The sequence below is a fragment of the Semicossyphus pulcher genome, unplaced genomic scaffold (genome assembly GCF_022749685.1).
Source record: "Semicossyphus pulcher isolate SPU_LCO1_2020_fin unplaced genomic scaffold, fSemPul1.0.p SCAF_28, whole genome shotgun sequence".
In the NCBI taxonomy this organism is placed as follows: domain Eukaryota; kingdom Metazoa; phylum Chordata; class Actinopteri; order Labriformes; family Labridae; genus Semicossyphus; species Semicossyphus pulcher.
Window position 1 is genome coordinate 7,533,100 of NW_027211702.1, and position 16,901 is coordinate 7,550,000.

The 16,901-nt window shown below is 43.6% G+C and overlaps 1 protein-coding gene across 1 annotated transcript in view; it reads left to right on the forward strand.

Moving 5' to 3' along the window:
• Window positions 1–16,901, forward strand: part of slc12a2 (solute carrier family 12 member 2) — a 67,408-nt gene that overhangs the window by 33,180 nt on the left and 17,327 nt on the right. The window contains exons 5-19 of the mRNA XM_069677301.1: window positions 218–357; window positions 1,373–1,483; window positions 1,569–1,677; window positions 1,775–1,899; window positions 3,047–3,131; window positions 3,216–3,367; window positions 3,449–3,556; window positions 3,637–3,760; window positions 4,053–4,154; window positions 8,612–8,767; window positions 9,809–9,908; window positions 11,057–11,168; window positions 13,334–13,474; window positions 14,230–14,336; window positions 16,582–16,661. Coding sequence (XP_069533402.1) covers window positions 218–357; window positions 1,373–1,483; window positions 1,569–1,677; window positions 1,775–1,899; window positions 3,047–3,131; window positions 3,216–3,367; window positions 3,449–3,556; window positions 3,637–3,760; window positions 4,053–4,154; window positions 8,612–8,767; window positions 9,809–9,908; window positions 11,057–11,168; window positions 13,334–13,474; window positions 14,230–14,336; window positions 16,582–16,661 — 1,752 coding nt within the window. The remainder of the gene's footprint in view (window positions 1–217; window positions 358–1,372; window positions 1,484–1,568; window positions 1,678–1,774; window positions 1,900–3,046; window positions 3,132–3,215; window positions 3,368–3,448; window positions 3,557–3,636; window positions 3,761–4,052; window positions 4,155–8,611; window positions 8,768–9,808; window positions 9,909–11,056; window positions 11,169–13,333; window positions 13,475–14,229; window positions 14,337–16,581; window positions 16,662–16,901) is intronic.

Sequence of the window (16,901 nt, forward strand, 5' to 3'; positions counted from 1 at the left end):
TGACGGTGGATCACGTTCCTCCTCTCTTGCTCTCCACACAGTCTGTTTTTCCTGCACACGCTGCAGACTGCTGATCCGTGATTGGTCAATATTACTCGGACTACAAGCGTACTACAAACAGAAACCAGAACACTTGCCGTCCTGTAAATTAGGGCCTCTGACATTGAACTGCACTTTAACTCTACGTAAACATCCTGTCTGTGACCTTTGTTTCCAGGTGGAGCGTATTACCTGATCTCCAGGAGTCTGGGCCCAGAGTTCGGAGGCTCCATCGGTCTGATCTTCGCCTTCGCCAACGCCGTGGCTGTGGCCATGTATGTGGTCGGCTTCGCTGAAACGGTGGTGGAACTTCTGGCTGTAAGTGTCTCTGATTGTTTCATGTCTCGTCACTCTGCTGTCCTGGTGTCTGTGTAAAAGACATTTAGCATCTACAGGCAGCCTCGACAGCACGATGACACCTTAACGAGTGAATGTACCACCTTGTTTAACTGCCCTGCTGTGTATTTACTGGATAGCAGGGTGAAACACTGGATAAGAAACATGTAAGTCTAAGTCGTGTTTTATTTAAAGAGATAGTTTAACTAAACTTAGTTTGCTTTTCATTTGTGTGGCTTACTTTGACTTGGCCTCAGGTGTTATAAAAACTCACCTGTCCGTTATGGTTCATACATGTCATTGGAACAGATTTAGCTTGCAGGACAACATCTACAGAGCTTGTTCTGCATTCCAGAGTTTATCTGAAGATAATTCAGCGTCCGAGTCGGCCGCGTCCTGGAGCTACGGTCTTTGAAGCGCAGAGTTCGCTCTGCGTCCCGTCTCTAACTTTCACTGCAGGCGACTTTGGAACAAACGTTCTTTAATTGTAGAACTCAGAATTCCTGTCGCCTGATGTTATCTTTAGATAAACGTTTTAGATAAACTAAGTGAGGACTGTGGGTTTCTCCTCCATCACTCAGGCCTCAGACACACCAGGCGGACCGTCGGCTGATGGCCAGTGTCAGCGGAAGTGTGGAAACAGCTGACAGCACCAGAGCAATTTACACCCTGCTACCAGACATATTGTCCATTAGTGAAGCTAAATTAGCAAACAGTCTGAGTGGTGTTCAAGTGGTTGGCAACAATGATTTATCGAAACATCAGTTCTGTATCTGCGAGTCCTCGTGTCCTGTTTCACTTCTTAAAAGCTGAATACAGACTGCCGCCCCCTGCTGGTATGGAGACGTGTTTCCTCTCGTGCAGGTGTAGAACATGCGTACTAGTTTGTTGCGGTCCTTGTGATGTGTTCAAGTGCAAATTTCTTTTATTCAAATGTTTGCGCTTCAGGCATTTAGCATTTCACTGATATTCTGTTTATCCTTGTATCGACGCTCAGGGTGTCGACGCCATCATGACTGATCAAATCAACGACATCCGAATCATCGGCACCATCACGGTGATCCTGCTCCTCGGCATCTCTGTGGCAGGAATGGAGTGGGAGGCGAAGGTATGAACGGCGTCCCTGTGTAGAACTGGATGAACTTTCCCACATTGGTCTAAGAGACCAGTAATGTTTGTCGTCTTCTCCGCAGGCCCAGATCTTCTTGCTGATTGTCCTCATCACCGCCATCATCAACTACTTCATCGGAACCTTCATCCCAATGAAGTCAAAAGAGCCTATGGGCTACTTCGGCTACGACGGTATGACCGCTCGCAGACAGAGAACACGCAGCTTTAGCAGGGTGGGAGGTTTTGTTGGCCTGTTTTCATGTTTAAATCTCCATTATATTCCCATCAGCTGACATCATGTGGGAAAACATGGGTCCGGACTTCCGACAAGAAACATTCTTCTCCGTCTTCGCCATCTTCTTCCCTGCAGCCACTGGTATCCTGGCCGGAGCCAACATTTCAGGAGACCTGGCTGTAAGTCACCTGAAAATATTTACCACATACTGTTCAAAAGGATCCAGATGTGTTCGTGACTTCTTCTGTGTAGGAACTTATTGCTATGAACAGCGACAGAGATTGTTCAGTTCTCTTTACAACACTTTCCCAAATTCCCAAAGAAATGAACCCCTTTCTGAGCCGCTGTCCTCCATTATTACTAATCGACAGAAAAGGTCAGACTTTAACCTCAGAGGAAAATGGAAAGATCTCATTATTTTTGCTTTAACTTTGATTCATGGGAAGTGATTTGCTTTTTAAATATGGCAAGGTCAGAGAGCGGACTTCAAAACGCAAAGCAGGTGAAGAAAAAAATCTTTGTTCTATTTTTCACTACGGCAAAACTCTCTTTCGTTAGCTGTGGTGTTCCTCAGGGGTCCATCCTTGGCCCACTGATGTTTTCTGTGGTGCTTCCTCTCAGGCAGATAATTCAGAACCATGCTGTCTCTCTGTCTCCCCAACTCTGTCATGTGACTGACACACATTTGTAGAAACACCAGCAGTCTAAATGACGTCTTTGCTGACCTGAAGGAATAGTTGGATGTTGGATTTAAAAATGAGAAACCCTGGGTCATCGGTTTTGGCCCAACAAATCGTACCGACCTGTTTCAGAGTAAACTCGGTTGTCTGACTCAAAATGTGGAGCAGATTGCTCGAGATGTTTGTAGCTGATCTTTGCTTTGAGAACAAACTCTCCAAAATCAGATCATTACTTTCCTTTGTTCCCGTGTGGACTCCTGTCACACACGTCATGCTGGTATCAGTCAGAGCTCCCTTCAGACTCCAGCTGGCACAGAACAATGCTGCCAGGACTTTAACAGACACTAAGAGGTATGAACACGTACCTCCTGAGCAAGCCAACTTGACTCCATCTGTGCCTGGGCGTTCCCCGAGTATCAGTGTGTTCGGTACCTTTGCTGACGGAGCCCACTGACTGTGAGCACTGACAGGCTGCATCATCAGAGTCTGTTAGGTCCCTGCTCTTAGTTTGTATTCTATATTTCACCCCCTGGTGTTTATGATCCCTCCTGTTGTTCTTGTTGTGATGAGCTGAGTGATGTCTGATGTGTGTATTTAAACCCTTCCTTGCTGAGATGAGACACTTACAGTGTGTGCTTGGTTACAGGACCCTCAGCTGGCCATCCCCAGAGGAACCCTTCTGGCCATTGTGATCACAGGAATCGTCTACCTGGGTGTTGCTGTTTCAACAGGTGCAGTAATGCCTATTGTACATTAAGGATATTGTTAAGTGTCTCACATTCCTAAACAGAGTTTTAATACGTGCTTCACCCCAGGCTCGTGCATCGTGAGAGACGCCAGTGGAAATGCCAACGACACGCTCAGCTCTCATTTCACGAACTGCACCGATGCTGCCTGCAAGTTTGGCTACGACTTCTCCTGCAAGATCGACGAGAGCTGTGCCTACGGACTGCACAAAGACTTCCAGGTGTGTATGAGAAGATGTAGAAGTACAGCAGGAACACGTCAGAGAGGGAAGTCACATTAAAGTGTTCTTGTCCTCCTTCAGGTGATGAGTGTGGTTTCTGGTTTCGGGCCCATCATCACTGCTGGGATCTTCTCTGCCACGCTGTCCTCAGCTCTGGCCTCTTTAGTCAGTGCACCCAAAGTGTTCCAGGTAAACCTGAACTGCAACATGTTCTACCTTTAGTATTGGATTGTAATGAACAGCTAAACTTAGACGTTCTGTTTCTACAGGCGTTATGTAAGGACAACATCTACCCCGGCCTGAGCATGTTCGCTAAAGGCTACGGCAAGAACAACGAGCCGCTCCGAGGCTACATCCTGACCTTCGGTATCGCTCTGGCCTTCATCCTCATCGGTACGACTGCACACATAAAGCCAAGAAAACATGAGCTCATGGACTCAGCGGGACGCCGGCTCCTCTGACACTGATATATTCATTTAAAATGAACCATTAGTTTGTTGTAATGCTCGTTCCAGAGCGTCAGGGTTTAGTTAAATGATTAGGAACCTTCTTCTGATAGAGATGACTGTCTCCACCAAATAAGATGCAGATCCATCCACCTGTCAGGATGCTGGATACAGTCCACACTTGGACTCAATGCAGTTTTTGTGCTCGCTCTCAGCTGACTGATGTTTTCCTCCTCCAGCTCAGCTGAACATTATCGCCCCGATCATCTCCAACTTCTTCTTGGCGTCCTACGCCCTGATCAACTTCTCCGTGTTCCACGCCTCTCTGGCCAACTCACCAGGTAAGATCAGCACTCAGACATGACACAACAACTAGAGGTAGATGATCCAACAGAGGAACTTCTCCTCTGATTATAAAGCAGCAGCTCCTCAGCCGTGATGGCCGAGTCACGAGTGCTGTGCATGTTAACGGTGATTGTGATGGGAAACGATGAGGATTCAGAAGGAATTACGTGAAGCACTTAGACGTGTTCGCAGCGGCAGAGTGCCTCAAAGAGCTTAGAGCCGAGTTTTACTGCTCACGAGACTCCGCTCAGGCTGCCCATGAGGAGCTAATGGAAACCTGGGGTGGAGGTCTGCTGCGGCCGCATGGATCATTTACAGTTTGTCCTGTTCACAGGGACGGTGATCAACATGGCTGAGAAAGTCAGGTGGCTTATTTTCACCTGTTGTCCTGTGCTCATTAAAATAACAACGAAGCAGAAAACGTGTGAAACAGAACGAGAGACGGTGAAACATTAAGGAAGCTACACACAGACGCTTGGAATGGGTAGATAAGAGGCAGGTTAGTGAGATGATTGCAGCGTTCAGGTTCTGACAAAAGAAATCGATTTATAAAATCACACAATGATAAAAACTGGAACTAAAATATATTTTGATCCAAATGTTGATCCTTCCTTTAGGACTTGAACTCCTGTCACGAGCTCTCCTGTCTCTCAGCTTCCAACAGTCCCACAGTGAAACACACACTCTCGTGACTGTGAGAATTTCAAGGAGAAACTTTTCAAATGTTTTTAAAGATCAGCGTACTTTAAACGAGTTTCCAGTACAGTGATGTAGGATAACAGAAGCCTCTAAGAAGCCTTTTGATCATCAGCAACATCAGTTTGAAGAGGAAGTTATGAAACACTTTCCTTTCAAAATAAAAGACAGCAGTCACTTCCCTCTCCCTGCTCACTGCAGCTCTGTTACACAGTTGATTAGTGCGATAAGATGAGTCCGATGTTTGTGGTGTTTCTGGTTTAATAAGATGGACTCTCTTTAATGAGCTCTTTGTTGTGTCAGTGGAATCTGTTTGTACATCGGGGTGGAGGTCGCTGACGCTGCCACATCAGACGATCACTTCATGTGATTAATAACACTCAGTCATTATTGTGTCACACTGGAACACACAGTCCTCATCACATGTCGCATTTATTGTGACTCTTCTCCGGCTGTCAGAAACAGAACGTGTCAGCTGCTGGTTCAGAGAGAACTTTTATATTCGATCACATTTACTAGTTTGAGTATTCAAAGAGCATCTTCATCAGGGTCCTCCGGTGGTGTCCAGCTGTGCAGAAGCTTTGTTAATGGTTCCTCAGTACAACAGGATTTAGTTTGTGATGCAAACAGAACAAAAAGTCACTTTATGCTTCTCATCGTTCAACGAGCCGCGTCTGTCGTCTTTTAACACCCAAAGAAATGAAAGAAACGTTCAGATAATTAATTTGAGCTGCTGAAAGGATCAGTGTCCTGTTGATGAGCCACTATGGATCAGTGTTTCCCAAAGTGAGAGGAATAGATGGATGCTATTGGCTCACTGCTCACACACCCGTACACGTCACGACACACCGACAACGTAAACGCCTTCAGCTGTCGCTCGTTAAATGGGAGGCGCAGCGAGCAAAGATGGAGGCTTACATCGAGTAAGAGGATCGGTGTCTCACCTTTTGATCAGCGTTCACGTCCGCGTGTGATCGTCTGTTGTCATCGTCTCCTCCGGATCCTCTGGGTTTATCTTCTGTGGTGTTTTTATGTCACAGTATGAGGTCCAGACCCAGCACACATGGACAGGTTTCTGAGTGAAGCACAGCTGCAGGTTGCCTCCAGTTCTCCATCTGATGCGTATGTGGAACCCTTGTGTTTCCAGGTGTCTCAGGTTCTAGTTGTTTTGTTTAAAAAAAAAGGTACAACTCCTAAAACCTGACTTCAGTATTGTTAGACTGTAAACCTGGCTGGCGGTCAAACCCTCACAAGATGATCAAACCGTCAATTAAATACCTTTATTAATCCTATCAGAGGTGACTGGTTTGGAGCAGCCTGCACGTAAGAACATAAAAACACAGCGACGTATGAAATAACTCAAATGTGGAAGAAGATCAAAAATATTCAGTTTGGTGTGAAAGAGGAGGAAAGAAAGCAGAAGATATGTAAGAAGCTGCAATCAGAGAAATTTGTCTTAAACTCATTAATCAATAATCAAGAGTTTGCAATGTAAAAGATGACTCATTGATTTATTGATGCAGCTCTAGTTTGATTACATGAAATAAACTTACTTTATTAGTTTCTGACAAATACTGAAGACGGACTTGACACGAGATTAAAAAGTATTTACAGGAGAAATAACTGGATCTAAAACCGATTATGATCAGAATAATGATTAATGATCAGAATGATGTAATGATCAGAATAATGATCAGAACAATGTAATGATCAGAATAATGATTAATGATCAGAATGATGTAATGATCAGAATAATGATCAGAACAATGTAATGATCAGAATAATGTAATGATCAGAATAATGATTAATGATCAGAATGATGTAATGATCAGAATAATGATCAGAACAATGTAATGATCAGAATAATGATTAATGATCAGAATGATGATAATGATCAGAACAATGTAATGATCAGAATAATGATCAGAACAATGATTAATGATCAGAATAATGATCAGAACAATGATTAATGATCAGAATAATGATTAATGATTAGAACAATGATTAATGATCAGAATGATGATTAATGATTAGAACAATGATTAATGATCAGAATAATGATTAATGATTAGAACAATGATTAATGATCAGAACAATGATTAATGATCAGAATAATGATTAATGATCAGAACAATGATTAATGATCAGAACAATGATTAATGATCAGAATAATGATTAATGATCAGAACAATGATTAATGATTAGAACAATGATTAATGATCAGAATAATGATTAATGATCAGAACAATGATTAATGATCAGAATAATGATTAATGATCAGAACAATGATTAATGATCAGAACAATGATTAATGATCAGAATAATGATTAATGATCAGAACAATGATTAATGATTAGAACAATGATTAATGATCAGAATAATGTAATGATCAGAATAATGATCAGAACAATGATTAATGATTAGAACAATGATTAATGATCAGAATAATGTAATGATCAGAATAATGTAATGATCAGAATAATGATCAGAATAATGATTAATGATCAGAACAATGATTAATGATCAGAATAATGATTAATGATCAGAATAATGATTAATGATCAGAACAATGATTAATGATCAGAACAATGATTAATGATCAGAATAATGATTAATGATCAGAACAATGATTAATGATTAGAACAATGATTAATGATCAGAATAATGTAATGATCAGAATAATGATCAGAACAATGATTAATGATTAGAACAATGATTAATGATCAGAATAATGTAATGATCAGAATAATGTAATGATCAGAATAATGATCAGAATAATGATTAATGATCAGAACAATGATTAATGATCAGAACAATGATTAATGATTAGAACAATGATTAATGATCAGAATAATGTAATGATCAGAATAATGATCAGAATAATGATTAATGATCAGAATAATGTAATGATCAGAATAATGTAATGATCAGAACAATGATTAATGATCAGAACAATGATTACATTTTAACTTCTGTTTGATAGTTCAGATGAGTTTCTGTTGAGTTGTGGTGGAAGCAGAACTCACACACACACACTGAAGTGTTCAGACGTGTGTGTGGACGGCGCCTCTGCTCGGTGAGAACGTGTCAGCCTGTCACTGTAACCTGTTGTAGCTCTGTAGACGGTGAATGAAGTGCATCTGTTCATATTGAGTTTTGTGCTTTTCTCCACTCGATACCAAAGCTCTTGCAGAACTCCAGGTACAGACTCTCTCTCTCCTCCCAGCAGGTCATGCTATAATTACATGGACGTAAATGGTACATGAGACAATAATCAGAGAGGCCAACATGTAAACAAATTGTGTTGCTCTGGTGTCTTCAGGGCTGATCCCTCCTCATGTAAAGAGGAGCTTCATGTACCCTTCATGTCCTGTGGTTAGACTCTGTCATCGTGTAACCACACAGTCCCATCACTAAAATCCCTCTAGTCTAGTGTCTGTGGATCCCGGTCAGTAAAGACGCTCCCTAATATCCAGTGTAACCCTCTGGTGTCCAGGCTAACAGGAAGCTAACTCCATTCTTTAACTAAACTGTCACTTGTTCATGCTCTGTAACAGCAACATTTACTGCTTTAAAACCATGTTAATGATGAGCAGTGTCCGTCCATGGGGCAGTACCGTGGGTTATTAAACACGCGGGTCTGACTCCTCTGTCCGACCTTAACATGAAGTGCATTTCCTGCGTTAACATGAATATTAACTGAAATGTCTCTGCCTGTTTGTACATATCTGTGACTCTGGTTTGGTCGGTGCTTCAGGGTGGCGTCCCAGCTTTAAATACTACAACATGTGGGTTTCTCTGGCCGGAGCCATTCTGTGCTGTGTGGTGATGTTTGTCATCAACTGGTGGGCCGCTCTGCTCACCAACGTCATCGTCCTGGGTCTGTTCATCTACGTCAGCTACAAGAAGCCAGGTGAGTTATTTTTGGCTCAGGTTGTTATTCTAAGTGTGTGACAACATGACAGGAAGGATCCCTACAGAGATAGACCTTTTTGTTACAGAGGAAGATGATTGTTTTAACCACACACAGACGTTACATCGCTCTCTGCACACACACCAGACTCCACTGATAAAAACAGTGATTTTACCTTGCATGAATATCTAAGATGCTGGTTTACCGCTGCAACGACGGGTTGTTTTTTTGTGTTATTGTGTGTTACAAGCATATTGTGTTGGATCCAAAGTAACCACCACAAAGACAGCAAAGTCACACAAACTAACAGATGGAGGCAGCAGTAGAGCAGCAGCTCCTGTGTTCTATGAGGTTAAATGACTTGTTTTTGTCAGTGGAGTCTGGTGGCTTTGAGCAGAGCGATGTTAAAGCTGTTTCTGGTTCAAAGAAAGCATCTTATTCTTTGACACAAAAAGGATTCCTAGAGAGACAGAGCTAGCTGTCAGTGATAACAATAATAACTTTTAGTGGACAGACTTGATCAGGCACATCTGCCCACATTGCATTAGAGCCTATTAATAATTTAGACCCCAAAATGTGTGAAAAGAAAACGTAAACAAATGGAGCCAGGTTTAATAGGACACATTCCTCTTTATTGTTGTTGTTAGTGTGTTCCCTGTGACCTGCTCTCACTTAAAAGGAAATGTAATCTTCCAATAAGGAAGTAAGTTAAACTTGAGTCGACCTGAAGCGGCGTGAAACAGTTAGCCTAGCTTCACCAAACACCAGCGACTTTAATCTGTATAGTGCTCTGCTACATGATACTGAGCTGAGCTGTCCACCCCCGCACTCGTCCCTGCACCTCTTCAAACACACGGCCGTCCTCGCAGCTCTGAACACACACCTGTGTGCACACTCAGTTTGACACACAGCTACACACACATACAGAGCTTCTCAGTGCCGGTGACACCACATGGGTCAGCTGACCTCTGGCCCAGCAGGGCGACCTGTAAACACTCGTGCTAACCGCTCCGTGTGTCTCTGCCTGCATGCGTCCTCCAGATGTGAACTGGGGCTCGTCCACCCAGGCTCTGACCTACCACCAGGCCCTGACCCACACGTTGCACCTCAGCGGAGTGGAGGACCACATCAAGAACTTCAGGTAACAAACACTAGGCAGCACGCTCTGTTGGCATGCTAAAGCATCAACCTCTCACAGGAGGGCCCTCAGTCCCTCTCTTCCCCCGGTCCAACGTATAATAATGTTATAATGACGTACAACACACGGACTAATGCAGCGTGGGAGAGCATGTATTAGTCGCTTTATGTATATGGAGCACATTATATGTGTTATGGCCTTCCTGCAGAGAGCGGCGCTGTGAGGCTCACTGGATGTCATCTGAAAATGTTTTATCAGTGCCACAGTGCTTTGTTGTTGTTGTTGTTGTTGTTGTTTAAACCCTTTCAGTGTAATAAATGTCACCTGCTCAGAGCATCAATACGTTTGCCTTAACCTGCCCAGTCAAAGCTTAATGAACCCAGCACCAGGCTTTAGTCGAGAGTCGAGCTGCAGTGATTTATCGAGCAGTCGTCGACGGTTAAATGAACTGCAGATGATTTTCATGACACGTTTAGATTCGTCCCTTCAGGTTCGTCTGCTTGTTGATCACTTGAATCTGTTTCACACTCAAACACTTTTATTGTCATGTTTCTAAAACTGAGTCAAAAACATCACCGACGGTATTTCAAGACCACCAATGCAACAATGATCAAAATGTATTAAAGATACAGTATTTGCATATTTACATCAAAGGAACATTTAATCACATTTTCTGGTTTAGTTTGTGTGAATGATCTCTGAATCTAAAGCAGCTTGTGTCATTCACACACCCTTCATGTCACGTGTGTGTTCCTCTGAATCCACATGTTTCAGTGGTGTGTGTGTGTGTGTGTGTGTGTGTGTGTGTGTTTTCAGAACATATTAGTGCTAAAGCTCCTTTGACGTTCCCATGGCAGCAAACGGTGCAGGAGATTAAAAGACATCTGATGGTGTCTTCAGACTGCTCCTCTGAGCTCCCTCTGCTCCTCTCACCACCTCCTATTAAATCCCAGGGTGCTTAACATATTTGCTTTGATGTGCGCTACTCTGCTCCCGTTTTTTTCTCTGTCCTTTACTAAGAAGACGTGAGGCCGCCGTGAAGGTCAGGAGACAAACTGTGGCTGAAGATGTAAAAGCTGCTTATCCTGTAAATGTCACAGAAAAATAAAGACGGTAATGCTGATGTGTCCTGTGGTTGTGTGTGATTTTAGGCCCCAGTGTTTGGTGATGACGGGCTACCCCAACTCTCGCCCAGCTCTCCTCGATCTGGTCCACAGCTTCACCAAGAACGTCGGCCTGATGATCTGCGGACATATTCGCACGGTGAGCACAAACTCGACTGTTGAATCATTTAACTTCCTTTAGAGAAACCTGAATATGACATTACAGAAGGACCCTTAACCTTTTTGTTTATTTACCAGGAACAGCTGTTAAATCGCTGTTTTTAAAGCCACCAGACTCTATAGACAAAAACAGTAATTTTACTCCTCGTAACACAGGAGGGTCTGGTGTACAGCTGCCTTAATAGGTGAGTCTGTTTGTGATATATAATGACGTTGATGATTTAAATGGTTGGTTCAGATCCAACACAATATTTGTGTAACACAAACAAACTAACCGATGGATGCTGCAGTGGAGCAGCAGCTCCTGTGTTCTTCACAGTAAAATCAGTGTTTTTGTGAGTGGAGTCTGGTGTGTGTGCAGAGAGCGATGTAACGTCTGTAAAACAATCATCTTCCTCTGTAACAAAAAGGTCTATCTCTGTAGGGATCCTTTCTGTCATGTTGTCACACATTAAAGGAATGTATTAACCTTTGCAGATACTTCCTCTGATGCACTGGCTGTCATGTAGCTTCTGTATTTTAAACGCTCTGCTCCTGCTTCATCTCGCGGAGCTTCACGTGCTTCAGCAAACTGTTGCTCCCTCAGAGGTCGCCGTCACTGATAGAGAGGCTCAACTTCTCTGTGTGGGCCCCTGGATCGGGTTACAGCAGCTATGTGTAAATCTGTTCCTCACTGAGTCTGTAAAGTCGCTCTGAGCTCTGAGTAACCGCTAGTTGTTATCAAACTTGTGATTCAATAGATAGATAGATATCGGCTTGTGCAGAGCTCAGTGAGGTGTTAATGGTATGCAGGGACACATTTGTAGCAGCTTCTAATAAGAGAATAATCACTGATGTAACTGCATTGAAACTGCAGCATCACAGGGTGCAGCAAAAACAGAGTGAAAGAGCCAAATGATGCATCAAACACACCTGCCCTCGTTAAGGTCATTGTTTCATTTCAAGAGGCACAAAACAGGTGATAGCTGCACCATATTCATGCACTTTACAGTGAAATAATAGTTTTAAACATATAAATACAGCATGCATACTACAAGCCAAAATTATTGGTTCACTTTTTTTGTATTTTTTTTGCAGGAAATCGAAGGGTAATACTGTTAATTAAAAACCTGGGCGCCTTCTCTAAATGTTTAGAGATTGTTATTCTAAGTGTGTGACAACATGACAGAAAGGATCCCTACAGAGATAGACCTTTGTGTTACAGAGGAAGATGATTGTTTTGACCACAAACAGACGTTACATCGCTCTCTGCACACACACCAGACTCCATTCAGAAAAACACTGATTTTACTCCTCATCACACAGGAGTTGCTGCTCTACTGCAGCATCCATCGGTTAGTTAGTTTGTGTTACTGTGTGTTACAGAAATAAAGGGTTGAATGTGAACTAACCATTTAAAACACCCAAGTCACAAAACAATGTAATAACACTATCCAAACATGGCAGCGTTAAAACCAGCAGCTCCTGTGTTCTGTGAGCTAAAATCAGTGTTTTTGTCAATGGAGTCTGGTGTGTGTGCAGAGAGCGATGTAACGTCTGTGTGTGGTTAAAACAATCATCTTCCTCTGTAACAAAAAGGTCTATCTCTGTAGGGATCCTTTCTGTCATGTTGTCACACACTCAGAACTTTTAGTGACAGTCTATCTGGTGCGGTTCAGCTCAGAATCGAACACGTCGTTGAACCACAGCAGTACAGTTAATGCGTTTGCTCCGCTCCGGTGTAAAAAGCCTTTTACAAACCCCCTGCCAGGCATTAACGCTTCACAATACAAAGGCCATTTTGATTGGATGAACGCAGCTCTGTGGAACACGCCGACCTCCACAAGTGGCCTCTGATCTAAAATCCCAGCCTGCGTCGATCTGCTCCATTAGCACTGAGAGAAGTTAGAGTGTGTAAACATTCCCGGCTAATGGAGTTACAGTTTCCTGGCTGAGGAGCAGCTTTGTGAGCTCTTTTCTGCAGGAGTAAACAAAGTCTCCAAAGAGGACGGAGCAGGTTGTACTCTCCAGCCTGTGATCAGAAAAATCTGATCACATGAAGACTCATTGGTTGACCTAGATAATAACTTGTTCCACACTTTCGTCACCGCTAAATACAAAGCTCTGGGATTAGTTGTATTTACTGTGTGTGTTTGTGCCTTACAGGGTTACAGGAGGCCGAACTTCAAAGAACTGGCCACAGATCAGGCCCGCTACCAGCGCTGGCTGCTGAAGAACGAGACCAAGGGCTTCTACACGCCCGTGTTCGCTGAGGACATGAGGCAGGGAGCGCAGTACCTGCTGCAGGTAGGAAGAGGTCTCAGAGTCTGTGCTCTCACTGACTCTACATGTAATGAGCTACGTGCACAGATTCATCCCAGCAAACATTGTTTAAGAGCCAACACGTACCAGCAGCAGCTCAGTGTGTTTCCCTGTTGGAGGAGAACTTTATTCAGGCTGTAAAGTTTCTTGAATCTGAGCCTGTGTCTCTTTAAACGGTCTCCACTGATCTCAGATCAAGTTGTGTTTATAGCACATGATCACAGACGAGGTCTCATTAGGCTGCACAGAACACCGAAACAGATCAGGACAGATACTCTCTGCTCAGTTCAACAATCACTGGAATCATTCTTTATTTTTCTTTTGCTCACAAACGAAACAGTCAAACTTCTTCCCTCGCTCCGCTCTGAAGATCTAATCACTGAAACACGTCACACATACAAAGTTTCATGTCAAACAGCAGCAGAAAGCCGTGTTTCCATCAGTGGGTTAATCCACATCTGGTGAGCAGGACTGTGTGTGTGTGTGTGTGTCTAATACTATTTAGCATGTTAGCCCCGAGGCTGCAGAGCATCACTGCAGCAGGTAGGAGTCAGGTGACCAAACAGAGACTGAGATCAGACGAGAGCAGAGACAGTTTGTCCTTTCATATGATATCTTTTCAAACGTAGTCTGAATCTCGTAACAACGTGAGACGTCAGTGAAGGGCTGAATCTGCTCAGTGACTCTCAGTGAAGAAGCTTTAAGAGAGACTCCTGATGTAACGTGTCCGTCCTCTGCAGGCTGCTGGTCTGGGCCGTCTGAAGCCGAACACTCTGGTTCTGGGCTTCAAGAACGACTGGAGGGACGGAGACATGATGAACGTGGAGACCTACATCAGCATGATCCAGTGAGTGCAGCTGATTTAAAACCCTAAAGCAACATCTCTGTTAGACGCATGTGGACTTCTCTTCTGTAAAGAACAAAGGTCGAGTCAGCTGACGTTTGTTTTGATGTCAGAAGGTGCTCAGACTCTCTGCAGAACAACAACCGGATCTGTGAGGAGAGAGACTCGAGTGTTCCTGCGCCGCCTGCTTTAAGGAGCTCTGATGATGATTCCCATTTCGCACACTAATTCACCGGTTAATAAAAGTTCTCTATGAAAGTGAAACATCCTCGTGAACATGGGTTTAAAGGATTATAAATAAAGGATAATATTTAAAATCAATTTTTAACTTTAGTCTTAAAATGAAACTTTCATGTTTCTGCTCTCAGAAGCCAGAGACTCTTTTTTTACTGTCACACATGAAAAACAAAAGCAGCAAATAATCACATTTAAGGAGCTGAAAGCAGCAAACGTTTGACACTCAGTGTGTTGTTCCTTCTCTTTATTCATATCATTGATTATTAACTAATTATCGCGGCTCTAATACAGCTCGTTCCTGCAGACCATGTTTTATTCAGAGATTCTTATGTAACATTTTTAACACATTTCACACAGTCAGGGTGCTCCTATATTAGGATCAATACTACATTTTATTTAAAGTGATATTTCATCCCAGCAGCCACATTTGGGCTCTGCTGCAGCAGAGAAGCAGCGACTGCAGCAGTGAGGCAGCGTCTGCAGCAGTGAAGCAGCGTCTGCAGCAGTGAAGCAGCGTCTGCAGCAGTGAAGCAGCGTCTGCAGCAGTGAAGCAGCGTCTGCAGCAGCTGCGAGCATGAATACTGAATGAAGACACTCTTTTCATAGAAGCACTTTCAGGCAGCAGGATGGAGAGCAGGGAGGGACATTTCTCAGAGCGTTCAGTCGCCCCAGACTCAGACAAGTATGAGCTAACACACAGGCAGTGTGTCTCCTTGTGCTGAATGTTGTCTGCAGACACAGGCCGCTGGTTTAGCTCTGTGCAGGGAGCAGATGCTTCACATACAGAGGCTCCAGCCCTGCACGCAGCCGCCCCCTGTGCTGCATGTCACCCCCCACTCTCTACCACCAGTGTCTCCTCTCGTCTTCAGCTGTCTGATAAATGAAGGCAAAGTCATCTTTAAAATGATGCATGAAGGCTGCTAGTGTCATGTCATGAGGTTAAAGTTTCTGATGTTGATTTGAAACATGAAACTGTTTTGTGTCCTCTGCTCTATAAATGTCATAAAGTTAAAGCTCAAATCTAAAACAGAGACGATCAGAAACCGAGTGTTTGAGCTTTGAATCATTGTTAGCATCTTCTCTCAGTGTGACACACTCGGCCTCTTCAGCCTGCTCCTCCTCAGACAGGCTTCAGAAACACCTGTGTGATGTCACACAGACACGGGGGGGGTGGAAAAGGAGAGAGGGTCTCTGTACATGTGAGGCTGAGGGAGGAAGGTTTCAGGTTTCTATCTGCAGAAAGAAAGCATGCTAAAGCTAAAACACAGCTAACATGAGGCTAACCAGCATTAAGGCTGATAGTCAGCGCTAGCTTTAGCAGAGACACTTTGGTTTGTGTAACCAGTGTCTGTGGTTAAAGGCTGACAGCAGGTCAGTCAGTCTGTTTGTGATGTTTAAAGGCTGAAGATGTTTGACGGTGAGGTGATGTCAGGAAGAGCTGGTTTATCAAAGACGTCAGCAAACAGACGACATGAACGTCAGAGGCTGACCAACATGTGTAACTGTACATGTGTTACAGCTGACAGGATCTCTTCCTGGTGCAGTGCCTGCTGCTATTAGCACCACGTCAGTGAGTCAGTCTGTACAGTAGGAGCTGGTGCTAACACTCTGTGCACTTCCAGTAAAAGAGAGTACCGTGTGAGTGGGTGTGAAATCCGTCCTCCCTGCTGGAGTCATGTGAGCGTGAGTGGAGACTTTAATCTGAAGAGTTCCTGATTGTAACATTTGGGATTAAAGTCACAGCTGAGACGCTAAGACGCTCCGCTAAGACGCTCCGCTAAGACGCTCCGCTATGTGCCCTTTGACTTCCATCCACCGCAGAGTTTAACCTGAGAGACGTGTCTGAGCCTGTGTGTGTTTATTAGTGTGTGTGTGTGTGTTTTTATTAGTGTGTGTGTGTGTGTGTGTGTGTTTATTAGTGTGTGTGTGTGTGTGTGTGTGTGTGTGTTTAAGAGAACGTGTCACGCTTCCTTCTGTCTGCTGATCTTGTATTGATGTGTTCCTCTCTCAGCGATGCCTTCGACTTCCAGTTTGGAGCCGTTGTCTTGAGACTGAAGGAGGGACTGGATGTGTCCCATATCCAAGGACAAGGTATCACACACACACACACACACACACACACACACAGAGAACATGGCTTCCTTCCACTTGAATTAAATCAAACTCTTCTCACATATAAACCAAAAACAGGAGCGACTGAAGGCTGTGCAGAAACGTTTGTTAGTCTCGGGTCCTTTGTTACTCTACAGCAGTGACTCCCAGAGTATGGGGTACTGCAGGGGTCATTTACAACAAACAGAAAATAATAATAATCATTTTACATCTTAGTAT